Source organism: Mastacembelus armatus, chromosome 21, assembly GCF_900324485.2.
Source record: "Mastacembelus armatus chromosome 21, fMasArm1.2, whole genome shotgun sequence".
Taxonomy (NCBI): Eukaryota; Metazoa; Chordata; class Actinopteri; order Synbranchiformes; family Mastacembelidae; genus Mastacembelus; species Mastacembelus armatus.
Window position 1 is genome coordinate 5113503 of NC_046653.1, and position 18416 is coordinate 5131918.

General features: G+C 40.6%; 1 protein-coding gene across 1 annotated transcript in view; it reads left to right on the top strand.

Moving 5' to 3' along the window:
- Positions 1-368: 368 nt before the first annotated feature.
- col5a2a (collagen, type V, alpha 2a) overlaps positions 369-18416 on the top strand; it is a 38929-nt gene continuing 20881 nt past the window's right edge. The window contains exon 1 of the mRNA XM_026294722.2: positions 369-638. Within this exon, the coding sequence (XP_026150507.1) occupies positions 548-638 (91 nt within the window). The 5' untranslated portion in view covers positions 369-547. The remainder of the gene's footprint in view (positions 639-18416) is intronic.

An 18416-nucleotide genomic window follows, 5' to 3' on the forward strand; every position in this document is an offset into this window, starting at 1 on the left:
ATTCTTACTTTTAATTACCCAGTAAAGAGGGATTCTGAACTTTCTGTGTGTTTTGTTTGGTGTCCCAGAGACTCCAATAAAACAGCGCTTTTACAGTCTAGCTTAGCAACCACATCTGAAGAGAGGTAAAAATCAGTGACATCTTTAATCAAGCAGAGGCATTGCTCCTTATCTGTTAGCTGTGAATTGGACTTATGACAATTACATTTTGAGATAGCTACACAGACAGAAAAAAAACATATTGGAAAGTATGAGAACTTGCGAACATGGGTGTAGTTCTTCCACAGCCACAAAAGCCTGTGAGAGGATGGTTATGGGAGAGGGCTGTCAAAGGGGGGAGGAAAATTAGGCTGCCAGCATTCTTCTCATTTAAAGCTGTAACTACACAAAAAAGCACTCACGCAGTCTGGGGTGGGACTGCTTGCTGCTTACAAGCAGAATCACTCTTGTATTCATGGTGGTGCAGTGATAACCTGACCATTTTTTTCTTTTCAGCCTTTTTCCCCTTGCTTTGTGCACAAGGGAGGCTCATGTATTTCTTGTAGACATGATGAGCTTTGTGCATTTAAGGATTTTCCTTTTTCTGGTGGTCTCCATACCTCAAATTTTGATTGTTACATGCCAAGATGGGAACAGTGGTAAGTGAACCCCTCTTTTTATTTTAGTATCAAATTGCTGTTGTTTATAATGTGTGATGTTGGCTGACCTTTAAATATTAGCTTCACTTGTCAGATACTATTAATTTCCTACATTATGTGTTGGATATTGGCTGAAAATGTAGTATGGAATATAGCATGGAACATGTAAGTTAGATCTCTGGTGGGTATGACTGAGGCAAACCTTACTTAGTCAGTGAAGTCTGCCTAGAAGAGATTTCAAAGAGAGGAGAATAGTTTTAGTGTGAATTATCGGTAACTGACAAACAAGCCCTGAATATCAGGAAACATTCATGTGGACATCTGTCAGTGATTTCCAGTGATGTCACCCTCAGGCACTGAATATGTGCAGTGGAGGGAAGTGAGCACCTTTGTGGTTTAGCCCGTCTCCAACACCACTCCACCACTTTGGATACTCATGAAATGTTACCACAACTGTTTTTCCCACTTTGCACTACATTGTACATCTGCAAAATAAATTTCAGCTCTAAAGTTCACGTGCTTCTGAGGGAACATAGACTGCATAACAACTCAGGCAGATGTGAGGAGACATAAGAAGGAGAGATGCTGCTGGATTCTCTGAGGCTGCTGATGTCTTTAGCTGGCAAACCCAATAGCTGGAACACCTGAGTGTTCTTGTTTTACTTGAACTGGACTTCCCCCATTTTTTTTAACAGGAGTGTCTGAGCTCTTGTGTCGTCACAGTCTTGTTTTCATGTATGATGTCATAAGGCACACTGAACATTGGAAAGTTAATTTGATAGGCCCCTAAGGAATTTTGGAAATAAGTGCACAACAAAAATATTGTTCATGTTTTAAGTTGTCATTCCTTCTGAATAATTAAAGTTTTTCTTTCATTATAACATAAAGTAAAATAATTGTTCGGGTTCATATAAAACAGATTTGTGTGAAAATGTGGCACCACATAGAACACCACCCTGTAGTGAATGCAGCACAGGGCCCAAAACATGTACTGTTTGTGTTCACTTCAACTGCGCTGAAGAAAAAATTTTTATACTAATACTGACACTGCCATTTGACAAACAGGGTAACAACAGTTAAATTCACTATCATATGGCCATTAAGAAGAATTTAAAGCATGATAAAAGATAAAACTTTACCAACCTCTGTAACATTCTGCCCTTTTGCCCTGAATGGAAAAAGGTTGTGAATTATTGAATCTCTGTTTGTCTTGCTTCCTAGAAGCACTGTTTTATTCAGGTTCATGTCTGTTGAGAAACTGTCTGTCCATATTTGTTCATGTTTAAACATCACAGTGATCGTGCAGGCTTTTTTTCCATGGAATAGTGGTGGGTGAGGGGATTGCATTTAGACCGCATACAAACAGTGGAAGATTCATGTTTTTATAGACTAAGGGAAAATGTGGTGGTAAACTTGAGGGGGCAATGCAGGCTCATTCTACACAATAGCCAGCTACTGTACATGCAGATGTCTTGGCATTTGTCATTCTCCATTCGGAGCAATTTATGTAGCTGTGTGAATGGAGAAAATGCTAACCTGCCTTTAGGGGCAGAAGAAACTGCTTGAAGCTCATTTTAAAAAAGCTGAAGCACATTGTGCATGTCCACAACAATCCCCACAAAACTAATGCAACATTTCAATCATGAACAGTGTGAGAAACATTGATTTATAGTTAGATACTGCGTATGTCCATGACTATGATGTTACTCCATTTAATTTCAACTTTTAAAGGGTAAATTGCCACTCCAGATTGTGTGTGGCTAAACTATCTGCACTAGCTGTCAGCAACTATATACTGTCACAAAGGTTCAAATATCATATTTCTCAGTCCATACCACACATAAAAAGAGGTCAGCAATAGTCTATTTCTATGACATTGTAGATATTGGAAAGATTGGGACTGAAAATGAAGGAAGAAAAAAGTATGAAAACATGTTTATAGCAAATGTTGAAATTTTAGTCAGTACGTTTATACAGCTCTAGATGAAAGTCATATGCCTGCACATGTGCAGGACCTTTGCTTGCCATAAATTGGCAAAGGGGATCAAGGAGCAGACTTAAGCTCACAACTGGAAATGGTGACGCCAACATAGATTATGAGGATAAAAATATAGTACACCCTTCATATAAAACTCACAACCTGTGTTAGAAGAAGCAGAAAGGTTCAAATGATATTTGGAGCAAGGTGTTGGGATGTGAACATGGAAAAATGGGGGGGGGTGAACAGCAACAGATCATTGACTCCAATAACAAAAAACAGAAGTCTGTGCCCAGAGTTTTAGCTAGAGAGAAAATCATGCCTCTGCATGTGTTTGAACATTACTCTTCCCAGACGCTGACATAGCTGTAAAACATCTTCAAAGATGCCACTTAGCGCCCTACATCAAAGAGACTAAACACATAGTCTTTGTGAAACTAGCGGCTTATTTGAGTTGTAAGCAGAATTACATTTATCTCATGGGCACCAGGTTTTTGATAGTCATCATTCACAGCTAAAGTGCAAATCAATGTGAAAGTTTTCCCTCTGTGAGAAATACATGAGCAAAAAGAAGCAAAAATCTAGTATCCCAAATCAACAAATCTACATGAGGTCACTCTCTTCTAAATTGGTTCCAGTTCTTGTTGCCACATCACTGACAGTGCAACAAATGGGCTGTTTTCTACCAAAGCTGAAAAGTCCAAACATGTGAATTCAACCAGGTCCACAGACGGCTTTGATTAGAAACACATGCTGCATTTTTGAGCTATGACTTGATTACACGCCTCTTTTCTTCCAGAGTTAAGGGGGTTGGGCTCACCAGATTGCACACTGTCTTGGGATACACAGTCAAGAAAGACAACAATTTATCAGTTGTCTGAAGTGAAAGTGAAGTTTCTTACACTTAACTAATGATTTCTTGGTGGCACAGGCGAACGAGCTGATTTTTAATTCAGCTGGTGCCTATGAGGACTGCTCCATGGGAACTATGTATAAAAGAAATTATTGCAGTCAGCAAATGGAGGTTAGGGGGGTGGGGGGATGACTTCCAGATGTTAAAATAGTCACTTTGGCAAGATGTATTAGGAAATATTTTTTATAAAGTCTTAGCCCTAGAGGTAGTTGGAAGGGGAGGCTGATGTAAGACATGATGTGTCAGTATTGCTTTAGGATGACTTGAGCATGGATAGATGTGGTGCTTATTGGCTTGTGCTTTGTCTGTTGAGAGCATGTAATTTTCTCTACCTCCACAGGTTCAAGTGAAAGCATCAACCATGTTTTCCAGACTATTTTTCCACCATTGGCTTGTCCTGTGACTTATGCAGCGAAGCGACTTGTATGTGTTAATTTACAGTAATTCTGTCGAGTAGTCACTAGCGGTAGATGGCACTCAACTAATTTGAAGGTAATACTGTATCGATGAAGAAGTAAAACCGTTTATGTTCATGCTAAACTCTAACTTCTAGTGTAACACAAGTGAAAAAGAAAGAGCTACACTGCAGACTTCAAGGTGCAGGTAATAAAGTCTGCAGCTTAAGTTTGGACTGAATGTCCATATTCAGACAACCTGAGAGAGGAGGAGACGCTGCTTCATCTCCATCCACCCTGATGTTGGCACAGTTGTTTAATCTTACTTGACACAGATGAATGAATTCTGTAATGTACTTCTGCTTGGTGTTATGCCTAACCTATGTTCTTCATGGGCTAATTTAGACTAGAATTAGTATCATTAGAAATGTGACTTATGTTTTTTTTCTGTTTAACAAGGCTGTTTTTGCTAAAAGCGACTTATAGCCCTGAAAAAGCCATGCAATGATGGCTCCTCATGTTGGCTCTCCTGGTGCTTGATTGGCACTTAGACACCAATCTTCCCTGTGATTCCCTTCAGCCTGTCCATGTGGACAGAATGTAAACACAGAATGGCCTGGGAAGTGCTGTAGCTGTCCTCATTGAATTTATAGGAATGTGCCAATGCTGCTCCTCATACCAGTAACAGAGTAACACCTTGGCCAGCTAATTTACATGTGATGTCTTATAGATGAAAACTTCTTACACATAGGATTCAATATACTTGTCCTGAGGGGCTGCTGAGCTTGTGAGTTAAATAATGTTGTGTGGTTCTGTAGCAACCTACCAAACTTTAGAAAACATAACTGTTTAAATGTCATAATCATTATTATTTTATATTTAACAGAGTCTGTATGACAACCTTGGTGTGTAGAATTAGAAAGAAATCATCATATACAGTAGCAGGCAGGGAGAATCTAAAGAAAGCTAATATACAACTGCATTATAGGAAAATATCATATGAAATGTCATAGAAATAGAAAGATACCTCAGCATCTGCTACAGAACTTCACTTCTGATAACTCTTTCTTTTAAAGACTCTCCAACTTCCAACTCTCTGGAAGTGCATCAGTAAATTGCTGGAATACTCTTTTAATCATTCATAAAAGTACAGACTGTTAGCTGTCATCTACTTTAGATACACATTATCTCTCTAAACAATTAAAAAGTAATATTGTCCACCCCTGAATGCCAGGAAAACAAATATGTTAGTGCTTTTGAGAAGTCTGGTGCACGATGCAGTTGGCCTGTACAGTGTTGATACAGCTGCTTGCAGTTTTTTCAGGAGATCTAGAGGATTTTTGCCCTCTGGAGTGTATCCTGTGTAAGTTGCCAGGTCTTAGTGTAATACAGCACTCCTCCTGAACATTATTTCTGTCTGTCTGTCCCTACCCTGGTGACACTCACAGAAGTTTCTGGATTCGGCTTTTGGCCAGGTATTAATTCAGCAAAACCAGATTAGAGTCAAATTATGTAGAGGAGTCACATTGTCAGTAATTAGGATCATTTTCATAATACCATTAGCTATTAGCATTATTGTATGAGTATCTGTATGAGTCAGAGATAAGCTTTCGAAACATCTATATAGTAGTAGAATACGTTCTCATAAATTTTATAGAAATTTAATAAGCATTGTCAAAATTTTAGATGTAAAAAATTCAAGGCAACATTAGCTCATAAATTCTTAAAAATGTAATAATATTGTCTGTCAAATTCTCAAAGACTATGTTTACTTTTCTAAATGCCACAAAATAGTGACTGTCAGCCATAATTGCAGGTTGTGGTCCAACCTAAATTCTAAGTTGTAGCTAGATTGTGTATATTACAACTTCTGAGGGTGAACAAGTGGTGCTACATGGGTGTGGGTGAATGACAAGGGTTAGCAATGTAACCCAGTATATGTTTAGGCACTTAACTTGTTGGACAGGTGACTGACTTAGTGAAATGCCTCATGTAAATGTGGTAAGGTGCCTTGAGGTGTGTTTGAATCTGTGTGGTCCTGCGCTAACAGACCTACTGAGCTTACTGTATGTGTTCTTATAGAACTAAGTAATTAGTTAGTAGGTGAACCACTGTTGTGTAGCTATGTGCTGAAAGCCAAAGGAGTTACATTATTGTTAGCAAGCTCAGCACTGAATCAGAAATCTTCCAGAAACAGGAACGGAAGCAGTGGATTTCTTTGACCTCATATTGATTAGTTATGATGGATGCCTTAGCTGAGTTGGACCTCTGTTCAGTGCCAAGACTTGTTTAATATCTGCAACAGATCAGTGGAATAAATTATTCTGAAAAGCAGAGAATCCCAGACAAAGTGAATCATTATTATGAATGTACAATGGTCTTCCGTAGTTCTCCAACACAAATGTGCAAGAGTCATACTACACAGTGTTGCCAGATCTTAGCAGATGGTATGATATTTCCTGAAATATCATCTACAGACAAATTCATTTTGTATATATTTGTATGTAACATATTTTGTATGTATTAGCTGGGAGCAGCATCAGGTTTGGCTTTTGTGAAGTACAAAGTAAATCAGATGTGATGAAAAGATGAATTCTTGGTCATATGTTGGATAATGAGGTTATCTAGATCACTAAGAAAAAAAGGCGGGCTGACGCGATTCTAGATTTTTAAAAAGCTTTTTTTATTGGACTATTACATGTTACATCAAAACTGTATCATTTATACAAGTTTCTATGTGACACACTCAAAACATGTCCAGTAGGAAAGTAAGTTATTCCGTCAAAAGAAGGGTGAATTGTGTTAACACAGTGTGAGTCTGTGCTGCCCCTTACACCATGGCTACAATGTCCACTCACTGCTCCAGACCAATGAGATGTGGAAATGTCTTCTTGTAGCCGGTGACTCATGGTTACCATTTAGTACCAAATGGATAAAAAGCCGCTTCAGATATGGGGTTTGTGTTTGTGGGAATGGGTCAAACTGGTAAAGCTGACACATTAAATTGGTGATGACTCAATTTGAATACATACTGTCAACTAGCAACCTTCACACATCAAGTGTCCTTACTGCTCCAGCTTATACTTGGTTACATTACATTGTGGAAACATGCAACCAGAAGAACAACTAGATCCAAAGGCTGGCATCATAATTTACAGTCTGCCAGCTTGAAAATTATATTCTATGAATGAAATCAAACACAAGCATTTCACATTTTATAAATATACAATTGAATTAAAGTGGAACCACATGGGCTTGCCAGGAGAAACAGTATCCTTCAGAGTAACCTTCTAATTGCTGTTGTGTATAGTCATTTCACTCTGCCTTTTTTTGATCAGCCATAATAGTGCCACACCAAAAATTAAACCTCATGTTTACACAGCTCGAGTGTTGTGCATCCCAGTCTTTATTTACCTGTGCTAAACTAGAGCTGCATGGTATTTTGGAGGATATGATTTAAACCTGGGATAAGACCAGAAAGGAGGAAGATTCTGTTTGTTATAACTTTATTATAAAGAAAGTGGGATTAAAGAAGAAGAAATGCAGTGGCAAAGTGGAAAGTACAGAGAGATTTAAAGAAAGTAGAGGAAACAGAGGAGTCAGGGTGGAGACAGAGGATAAGAACTGGAATCTTTGATGAGGGAAAAACAACAGTGGGAATGTGAAAGTATGGAAGTGCCTATGAAGGAAGCCCAGAGGGTTTCTTGGTACATGTCATCGGGGGCAAATACCTCCCTGTATATCACAATAGGCTGGTCTAACTCCAAGACAGGAAGTCATGTCAAACTGGAATTTCCTTTGTAAGTACAATGTGTTTCTGTTCTGGTTGTTGTTAACTGTCCAATTATTTTTGACATTATAACTACAAATTCTCATCTTCATGTAAACCCATAAACAACTGAAAGAATGCCAAGGGCAAAGGTTATGCACTGTTGCCACCATTGATAGAGCTTTGTGTTTATAGTGACTTTACAAAAGGTTCTTTTCAAATATCGATATTAGGTCAGCTAGCAACTTGATTTAGAATTGAAGACCATCAAGATTACAACCTTTTTCTGGTTGGAGTCTGCCTTTTGGGAGTACATTTCTGAAGCTCACACAGCTGTTGATGACATGTTGAATAAAGTATGCAACAGTCAATCAGAGAAAGGAGGAGATTCAGCAAACAAACGGCAAAAGATCTGCAAAGAAGCAACCCACTGCTTTTCATTGAGCAAAAACATTCTCAAGATGCTCATGAAAACTGTTTTTCATTGGTTTTAGCAGTTTGGGTATTTTTCTGTGTCCCATGCTGCTTTTTAGAGAAATAAAAAGCACTGTGTCTGTGTGATAGAGAGGAATCTACTTATAAGTAGATTGAACTACATTTGATTTGGACTTGATGTCCTTGAATACATGAAATCGTATTGCTGCAACTAATAGGGCATTTTGTCATTTCAGCTCTCACAAATAAGTGTATACATACAGTACATCTTGCTTATCTTCTGCTGCTGCTTCTTCTTCCTTGTATGCAAATGCAATACAACATAAATCTGATATAAGCTAAAACTGCATCAGCATAGTTGATTTATCACTCAGGTTCAAGTAAGTTGCAACCTTTTCTTAAAAGATCCTTGCAGCCATGCTTTGCCAGAACTCAGTGACCTGAGTAAAATAAATTGCATCATAACAGTGGCCTTTGACCTTATCACCTCTCTCTGTCTGTGTTGCTTCAACATTTACAAAAAAATGTAGGCTGAAGTACACTTCAAGGGCTCTATTTAACCATAAAGTGATAAATTCTGTGTGGCCCCTGGGGCTTCAGCCTGGGTGATGTCACCACAGGAAAGAGGCCCTGCAGGGTTGACTTTTTTTCAGACTCCTCACTGTGCTGAGGTTTGCAGCAAGTAATAACCATAGCTAATGGTGACCAGCAAAAGCCACTAAATAAGAAGTTTTATAGTAAATAGGAGCTTTCTACAAATAATGAGAATCTCAAGTGGTTTGTATGTGTGCTGAGCCATTCTCATTAGAAACTATCCCAGCTACTATCCCATGTTTTTAGTTAAGCAATGATAGATAACTCTGGGTACTACAAGAGTTGATGTAATTCACCTGGAAATAAGTCATGGTCTCCAGTTCAGAGATTCCAAATATTCTGCGGATTGTTGGCCTAAACATCTGCTCAGACATTGTTTTCTTTACAGATTCAGTCTCTGCTTCCAAATTCCTCCCTATAACGTTGGCTTAGTGTTTGAATTTCAGAACTGTAAACCATTTTTAAAACTGCGTTTCTGTAAATCACGTCACTTATCCTTTAAACAAGTAGGTTTTAGCATAGATCACTGTGGTACTGACTGCTGATGGTGTCTTTGAATTTAACTTATCCTGTTGTTCCTCTTCTTCTCTGGCAAATCAGCTAAATTGCACAAGCTAATGTGATTCTAAATAATATCAGGCTTAAGCCCTCACACTATGCAGTCCAGATGAAAATGTAAATATTTACAAAATACATCTTTCACTCCAGGGGCTTTATATACTGTAGGATAGCTGCACTGTTTCTCTGAGCTTTCAGGAAAATGGAGCTGGAGACAAAATAAAAAAGGGGGAGATTTTTGAGACACGTAGACATTTAATATAGATTTAATAGGAAAGGAAAATAGAAAGTGAGAACAGGGAAAAAGAACAATGTGAAGGTTAGGGAAGGACACAGTGTGCTTTGATAGGAGAAGGAGAAAGAAAGGAAGACTGGAGGGCTTGATCAGGATATGAAAAAGCACAGGGTACTGTGAGAGAAAAAATTAGATTGAAAAAAGAATCCTCCGGCAGCCATTTGGTGTGAGAAGAAAGGGCAGCATCCCTAAACTGCTGCAGCACTGAGGTCAGACATAATGTGGAGGCAATAAATGTATCTTCCCTGAGGGGTTTCTCATTGCCACAAGTATAGGTTGCCTCATAAAACAACCTCCCCCACCTTAAGAATGATAATGGTTGAACATGTGTGTTCCATCATTTGGCTTTTACAAGTCCACATGCTGAATATTAGAAATGTTTTAAAATGAAAAGTGTCTGGATGCATTCTGTGCATTCTCTGCATACAGTACTATATGCTGTGGAGGTTTGATCTGTACGTTTGCACACAATAGTGTTGGCTGATGACTCTGATGTTGCTGTTGCTCAGATAAAAAAAAAAAAGGCACAAGACTGCACCAGGGACATCGTTCACAAGATGTTATGTTAATGCACCACACAATCATTAAGCATCTGTGATTATATTCATGTAGTCTCACATTATAATAGCAAGACTCAGAGAGAACGGAGAGCAAGAGAGAGAGAGAGAGAGAGAGAGAGAGAGAGAGACAGACATTTTGTGCAGGATCTCGGCCTGCACATGAAAAGGCAAACAGATGTGCTGTGTTGTTCAGAAGAGAGCTGCAGACAGCGTGCTTAAAAGTGCAGAGCATGGATTTCACTGCTTTAACTGTTGGCTAACCCAAAAAACATATTTTTTATGTAACCCTAGTGATATCCAACCATACAGATCATTTCAGTTCAGAGTTTGTGTCTGAGATTGCTGTCAGCACCCCTGTAACAGACATTAGCTGCATTTTTTGCATTGCTTAAAGCAGTGAGAATGACATTCTAACTATTCAAATGCAACATGGTTGTTACAAAAACATTGTGCCCTACTATTCTGGATGATCCACATAGCACACTGATGTGTCTCTGGGAGAAAGCAGTTCCAAAACTCTTAAAGCTGTTGACCATGAGATCTGTGCATCATTAATATGAACAAAGAGTATATTGTATATATACTGTAGAATGTTTGCAGTTCTTGATCTGAAAGCTCCCACATGGGAACATGCGACAGGGGGTAAATGAAATATCTTTTACTGACCCTTTAACATTTTTTACCAAACTGCATGACATCAAGCAACATGATTTACAGTTTACAGAGACCATTACCACCTGAATGCCCACAACTATCTAATGATAACCTCCAACAGTTGTTTTTCAAATAAAAAACCCTGAAACATTTGCCTTCCTTGTATTTCTCTGTTTTAATCTGACAGCAAGAACACATGCTGGAAATGGTTTCCCTGAGTTCTCCTGAGAAAAGAATCCACAGTTTATTCTATCACATCTGGCTGTGTGCTCACTAAATGTAGAACACCACAGTGCTCTAGTCCTTTGTATATATTATCGCCTTGCTCAGGCAAACTGAAATGTTTACAGTTTTCCTTTGGTACATACATACTTTTACATGGAGCAGCTAAATGTAATATTGTAAATTAATATTAACACATTTAAAAAGTTGACTGGAACTTTACAACATGTTGGAGCAATTGGATAATGATGATAAATGTGCCACAATATATTTTTCTGTCACTCATTGTACAAATGCAGCATATAGTATAGCTTTTCTCCTAGTAGTAACTACGAAAACGTCAGTGTTCTGTGTTTGAATATATGGTCAGATCAGATAGCTAGACCATGCATAATCACTGATGCAGTAGTTTATTGTACATATTATAGGTACATACACTAGATTTAGTCTATGAAGTGAGTGAAGATACATTTCTTAAAGTAAAAGTTAGATGGATGGTGTAGCACATTGTTCGCATTTAGAAAAGTGTGTCAGTGTGTTTTCTTTAGCTTGATCAATGTGTACTGGAACTATCCTGAGAGGATATAAAAACCACATGTTTGAACATTCACTGGCACTGTGCAAGATTTGCTTTGAAATCCTTTTTTCTAAATTTTCATGCTACCAGAGGTTCACACGATTCCTATTGTGTTAGTATATACCAGTTTAGTTCATAGTGCTGGAAACTGAATCCTCTTTTTAAGGCCTCGCATTGTAGGGTATAGATTCACTTGTATTATTTCAGCAGTTGATATCAGCTTCTGAATGTCTTCACTGTGGCAGCACTTTATGGCGAGATGGAGTTGACCAACAGTTATGAGACCAGTAAGTGTACCTTACTGTAGTTTTTTGGAACATAATGAAAGATTGTGCAGTTTGATGGTGTTTACATTCCAGGTTTGTTATGATAAAATATTTTAAATGATATGTTATTTACTAAACAGCACTGCATTTTGTAGACAGATGAACAGACGAGGAAAAAAAACAACACAAACATAAAGACTTTATTTTGGATATAAAGTCAGAGCATGGAATAGAAAACAGGGAGCATATGTATAATCCCAGGGAAGACAACATATGTTTTATATAGAATCAATGTGTGTTTTTTTTTTTTACATGGGTATGGCTTGACTAGGAATAGACTGCCCCAGCTTTGAACTTTGACCCTGATCTTAGTGGGACCCTCAGGCATTTCTGATTCTGTTTAGTAGTTTGCATTTGAACATCTTGTGTTTTCTAATATTCCAATTATAGCAAATTACAGTACCAGAACATGCTATCTGCCATACAACATATTTAGTCCACAACGAGTGCTTTCAAATACTCTATTATAAAATGTAGGTTTGTTCTATAGTTACCAGTCCTATACTAAAACATACAGGTATTAGATGGAAATGAATCATATCCAAGGCAGCATAAAATAAGGAGTCAGTCAGCAGAACAGATAAGAACAGAGGAAGGGGGATGTGCAATTTAGCAGGACCACAACACTCCCAAGGCTGAACATGGGATGGGAGCAGCTCATAACTGTGGTTGTCTTTTTAAAGGAGGACCCATTGGAGTCGGGGCCTGTTGATGGAAAAGCCTAGACATGTAATCAGTAAGCTACTTATTCATTTCAACTTTCCTGGCTTGAGCTTCCTCTCCCTCCCTCAAAATAGTGAGCTTTGTTTATTAAAGTCAAGGTGAAGAGCATGTTCTAACTAGAGCGTTCTTTCATATTTCAAGCCCTATAAACATAATAAAGCACATCCTCTATGCGTCAGAATATTAAACAGACATTTCTGACATATTAAAATCCCTTTGCCAGTCATTTTAAAAAAAAGTGAGTATGAAGCAAAACACTTGGACATTAGATGAAAGCTAAGTGTCCTTGTTTTTGACCGATTGCAGCTCAGACTTAGAGGTAACATAGCAAAGGCCTTCACAGATGTTTGTCAAACAACTTCATTTATGGACAGCTTTAGCAGTGCCCAATCACAGGCTGAGAGAAAGGTCCTTTACAGAGGGAAGATTTATGTCTGCCTCTGACACCAAGGGTTTTAGAGCAGGAAAGAGCAGCTGCTGCAGAGCCACCCCTCAGCAGCTGTAACTCATCTGCATCTGGGCTAGGACTCAGGCTGTAGTCCTCATGGTCTTAAACATGTCAAGTTGCCCTCACTGCAACAAACTTTTTTAAAATAGGAATACAAACAAACTTTACATGTGGTTTGTTTCCCTTAACTTCCTTAAATCATTATCTTTCTAAAAATTAGATGACAGTGTGGCCATCACTTTTGAGTCTGTACTTGGACTTTTTTGACTGAAGAAAATTAGTGTTCCAGTTTAAAATGACTCACTGTTTCCATAAGGTCATTTTCTAACCCCTCAACTTCTGGCTGCAAAAGACTCTCCACAAACACAGGACATTATGACTATTTCCATATTAACCAATAGCCAAGGAAAATCCATAAACCATCTACTTTTTTGTCTCTTGCCATTCGACAGCTACATCACAGTATATTTTGCCAGGGTTGTTGAGTTCTTGATATACATATCTGATGTTATGTTGTGTTCTCTTGTAATCTGACTGATATCTGGTGAACTGAACTACAAAATAAGTACAGATCAGACATAAGTCATGTTGAAGAGCTCCAGACTTCATGTTTTAAACCAGAGGAGGAAACTGTCTGCCCTCTTAGCTGACTAGTGGAAAATCCAGATCAAACAGCCACAGTCAAAAGGGAGCATGCTTTTTCACCATTGTCACGATTACACTGTGCTTTTATGGCATGTGTGGAAAAGTGTGGAGCCTGCAATGAATTAGCTGAGAGGAGGGGAAAAAGTGAACATCTTTCTCCTCCTCTTCAAGGCTTGTGGTGCAGTTTTTAAGACTTCTCTGAAAACCACACTTCTTTTCCAGTAAATTTCAAAGTCTCCCAACACCCAGTGCTTGAAAGTTCTCAAAAGACAAGAAAAAAAAAACGCTCTCCGGCTATGTTGCCTGACAGCCATGCTGGTGTGACACTTTTCACATAAAAGTGCCTCAGCACTGAAATAGGCTGATATAATACACTGTTTCACTACTGACAGAAAACACTGACCTGAATGAATCCACCAAGAGAAAACCCAGTTTGCCTGAGTCTAAACAAACAATTTAAATACATATTAATAAGAATTCAAATCCTGTCAGTCAAGTACTCAAAGCATTTCTAGAGAACAGCTGAGCTTGTTGATGTGAAACCAAATACCATTTCATCATAGTAAACAAATGTTTTTAGTCCGATCGCTGTTCTATGTCAAGGAGCTGTGGTTGAATGTGACTTTGTGTTTATCCATGTTAATGACACCTACAGTATAGGCAAGGCAAGTTGATCTGCATCGCACATTTACATACGTGCTTTACATAAAGTAATAAAAAACAGGTCAAACAATACAACATTTGATCTTAAAAAAGAAACACAAACAAACAAATGGCAAAAAAGACATGCCACATTTAGAATCTGAGATCTGTATTTCTTTCTACGTCTCTTCCATGGCATTGTGTGGTTATTGCCCAGATAACAGCTAACCTCACTTTTGAGATTAGATCAAATGTAATGAGCTTAAGAATGTCTGATTACATGGTGCACTTGTACAGCATCCAAATCCTGAGTTTCCTTTAATTCGAGGAATTTCCGAGGTCCCAGTCATGTCTTGTTAAGGCAAGTTTCAACGCAATTTATCACTCACATCTTTGACCTATCTACTATACATTAGGTTTGTCTGATCATGTACCAAGATGTGTCTCACCTGCTTTATCAGATCCGACAAAGAGGACCTTCTTTTCATCACTGTATCAGGCCTGTGGGTAGAACTGCAATTAAGAACCCTGGTGGCTTTGGCTGGAGACTTGTATTAGTATTTTACTGAAGGAATATCTCAAAATCAATCACTCAGTTGAGTGATAAAGAAGTGTGTTGAGGGTGCTTATCTGACAAATCATATTTTTTGCTACTACCAATGGGGCACCAATATAGAAAATATATAGTGAACGACTGTTGATCTGTATTATAAATGATGAGTTCCACATACTGTTGCTAACCTTCAAAATATTCTGACGTAGTACATATTTCCCCATGTGACTGAAATTTAAGGTATTTTGACAGGATATGTCGTGTGTATTATGTAGGCGTGCGTTATCAGACCTTTGCTTGTTTAATACATTCATTTTGCCGATCAAATTCAGTACTGACCAGTGCACACATGGTACTGTATACTGTAGGACAGCAGTATACTGGGGAGCCCAGTAAGCCTTAAACAACCACAGGCAGACATAAAGGTCATGTGTCTCTTTGTATCTTCCTGTGTATTTGTCCTGTGCTACTTTTCTTGGCTATATGATTAAGGAGACAGTGAGTCACTGAAAAAGTTAAATTCCCTAAAGGTCAACACACATACTCAGTACAGGATGCTGATGGTAAAACACTGTTCTGTCTCAGTGGGGCTCTGGGCTATCGCTATGGGTCCTATCCCTTCTTCGCTCCCGGCCACGATGACGAGCTCGAACCCATCCTGGAATTAGCCTTGGACCCAGAGTCGGACGACTCTGCCTCCTTGCCAGACCGCTCACCGGACGGCTTCCCGGTCCACCCCCTCCATTCCCGGGACCTGGTGCAACTGTCCGTCGCTAGCATGCTAGCTGAGGGGCCCTCTGCCGACCATGACTACTACAAGAGCTCCCAGGCGTCATCACGACGGCGGCTAACAGGTGTAAGCTCCCCGGCTTCGGAGCAAAGTGCGTGCTACGGGCCGGGCGGCGATTCACCCCCCTAAGCTAGCGGACAGGTCCGACCAGTGCACCGTCCAGACCGCCGCTGCAGCTAATAACATCGCTGTCCTGGCTCACTCCCTGTGTGAGCTTGCGGCGGACTCGAGGCCCTCCTGCCTGATCGCTCAGAGGTTAGCAAGATGGCGGGCGCTATTCTGGCTCTTTGTGCCCCCATTGCTGTGAGAGTGGCCTGCATTACCGCATGGCAGACGATGGCGCACCGGAATATTTGGCTGCACCTCTCCCCCATCTCAGAGATGGTAAGGAAGGATTTGTTGGAGGGCTTGTTGATGGTTTATTTGGACCACACTTCCAGGAGCTGGTTAAGGAGACCCAATCTGCTGCAGTACAGGCAGAGAGGTTTCGACACCATGTTTCGCACCTCTTCACACAGCTGTCTCGTGTGGGCCCTCTGGCGGCTAATCTTCGATTTGACCACAAGAGGGTGTCTACGGATAGCAAATCACCAGACATCCTCGTGGTCCGTGTCCCATCATCCTTTTCGGGCAGGGCTCCCGATGGGTTACCTCCAGTCCGCTTCCGGGTGTGTTGATGGCAGAGGCCGTACGGTGGCTGTCACAGAGAGCAGCAGAGGGGCTTCAAGATCTCCCCCTGACTCTCTGATCCCTCAGCTGCCCCTCATCTCTTCCGTTACATGCCCTCTCGCTGCATTTCTGCCTTTTCGCCATTATTAGGGAGAGAAACTTGGCGTTTAGCACCATTAAAACATACGCTGCGGCTATTTCCCCATGCCATGAGGGGTTTGGCGATAGATTGGTGTTCAGTCACCAAGCGTTTTCTGAGGGGAGTGCACAGACCCTGGCTGCGCAGTGGTACCTCGCAGAGGGTCAGCGATCTCCCGGCTCTATCAGTATCCCCGGAGTGTCTCAGATCAGGGAGGGCCGCGGTTCCGCGTCCTAACCCAGCATACGTGCCTAAATGCATCACTAGTTCTTTCAGATCTAGAGTGATCCCGCTGGAGGGCTTCTTTCACCCTCCCCACGCGTCCACAGAGGAAGCTGCTTCGGGTCTTCTCTGCCCGGTGGACGCTCTGGCATGTTGTGTAGAACACACGGCGGAGTGTTCGCTGGGCTCCCCCCTCTCTGCACAACGTTTGTCTCACTGGCTATGTGATACCATTGCACAGGCTTACTCCGCGCTGGGCAGGGAGCCGCTGGTCGGCATCCGTGCACAGTCCACTAGAGGAGTGTCATCCTCCACGGCTCTCCTGCACGGTTTGTCAGTGGAAGACATTTGCGCAGCGGCCTCGTGGGCCTCCCCGTGTTCCTTTGTGCGTTTCTACTTGCAGGATGTTGTGAGCTCATCTCTCTCTCACACTGTCCTGGGAGCCTCCCAGTCGTAATTGGACTGGGAAGCCCCGGAGGTGTGTTTTGTTACATGGATGCTGGGCAGGCATCCGTCTGTTTCAGCTTTATATGAAACCAGTGCTTACGTATCCCACCTAGTGCTTTGTTTCGGGTCAGGCGGTTACTCGCATTTCCTTTGTTTTTCGGACTCTTCTCCTGTGTGGCCGGGCCCAGTGAGGCGTAGGGCGTTTCTGGCTATTGCTTTGACCCATAGTGATAGCCCAGAGCACTGTGCACCAATGAGACAGAACGTAGGTTACGGGGCCCATCCCGGGTGGGCGTAAACGAATTTCTCTTCAGTGCGCAGGCGCGAAGAAGGGTTATGACCCATAGTGATACCCCAGAGGGCTGCGTTCAATTTACGGAATCTTAGATTACAATACGTAGCCACATTTTTACACTTTGAAGTTTGGTTTAGTTTTTACAGTTGGATGAGGTTATACAGGACAAAATTAAGGTGATTATGTAAACTACTGTCTACTTTCCTGTGACTGGCAAGTAACACTCAAAATGACCCTGTTGCTGTCAGCTCCTGCCATTCTGCATTCATTTAAAGTGGATACAATTCTGTTTGTTTTTACACCTACTTTGTTCCAGACCTCCCTAATATAGGTGCACATCTGGAATGAAGCCTTGTAAAAACATGATGTCTGGTTGCACTGCCTCAATATTAGCAAGCTTGCACTGATTAATGTACTCTCTTTCTTAGAGGTTTTCCATAATGTAGAGTGAAGCAGTGTGGCGTTTGAGATCACATTCGTCTTGTCTTTAATGTACTGTAGCTTTTCTTGAGGTAATCTAAATGGTATAAACCATCTGTAATTAGTGGTCCTCCCTGCAGCTTCTTACTTCCTCCCGGTTAACCTGGTTTACCTGCAGTCTGAAGCTCAGAGCTGCCACCTGCTGTTTATATCAGGAACAGGTAAAAGCTGCACAGGCTCCTTTGCAGAGGCTACAGAGCACTTACATGTATAGTAGGATCTCAGTTAAAGCCAGACATACCATCCCACCATTGTTAGGGTCAGTGCAAAGTTATTCTATGTTAATTTATTGTGAATTACACAAAAATGTGTTCAGCCTTAAACCAAAATGCCTAATGAGACTGGGAGAAGCTGTAGGTGGCTGCAGGTTTTCTATTCAGAACCTGACTCGGCTGTTTGAGACTCCACCTCTGGAGGAAATGAGCTCATGTCTAATGGCAGGAGACTTC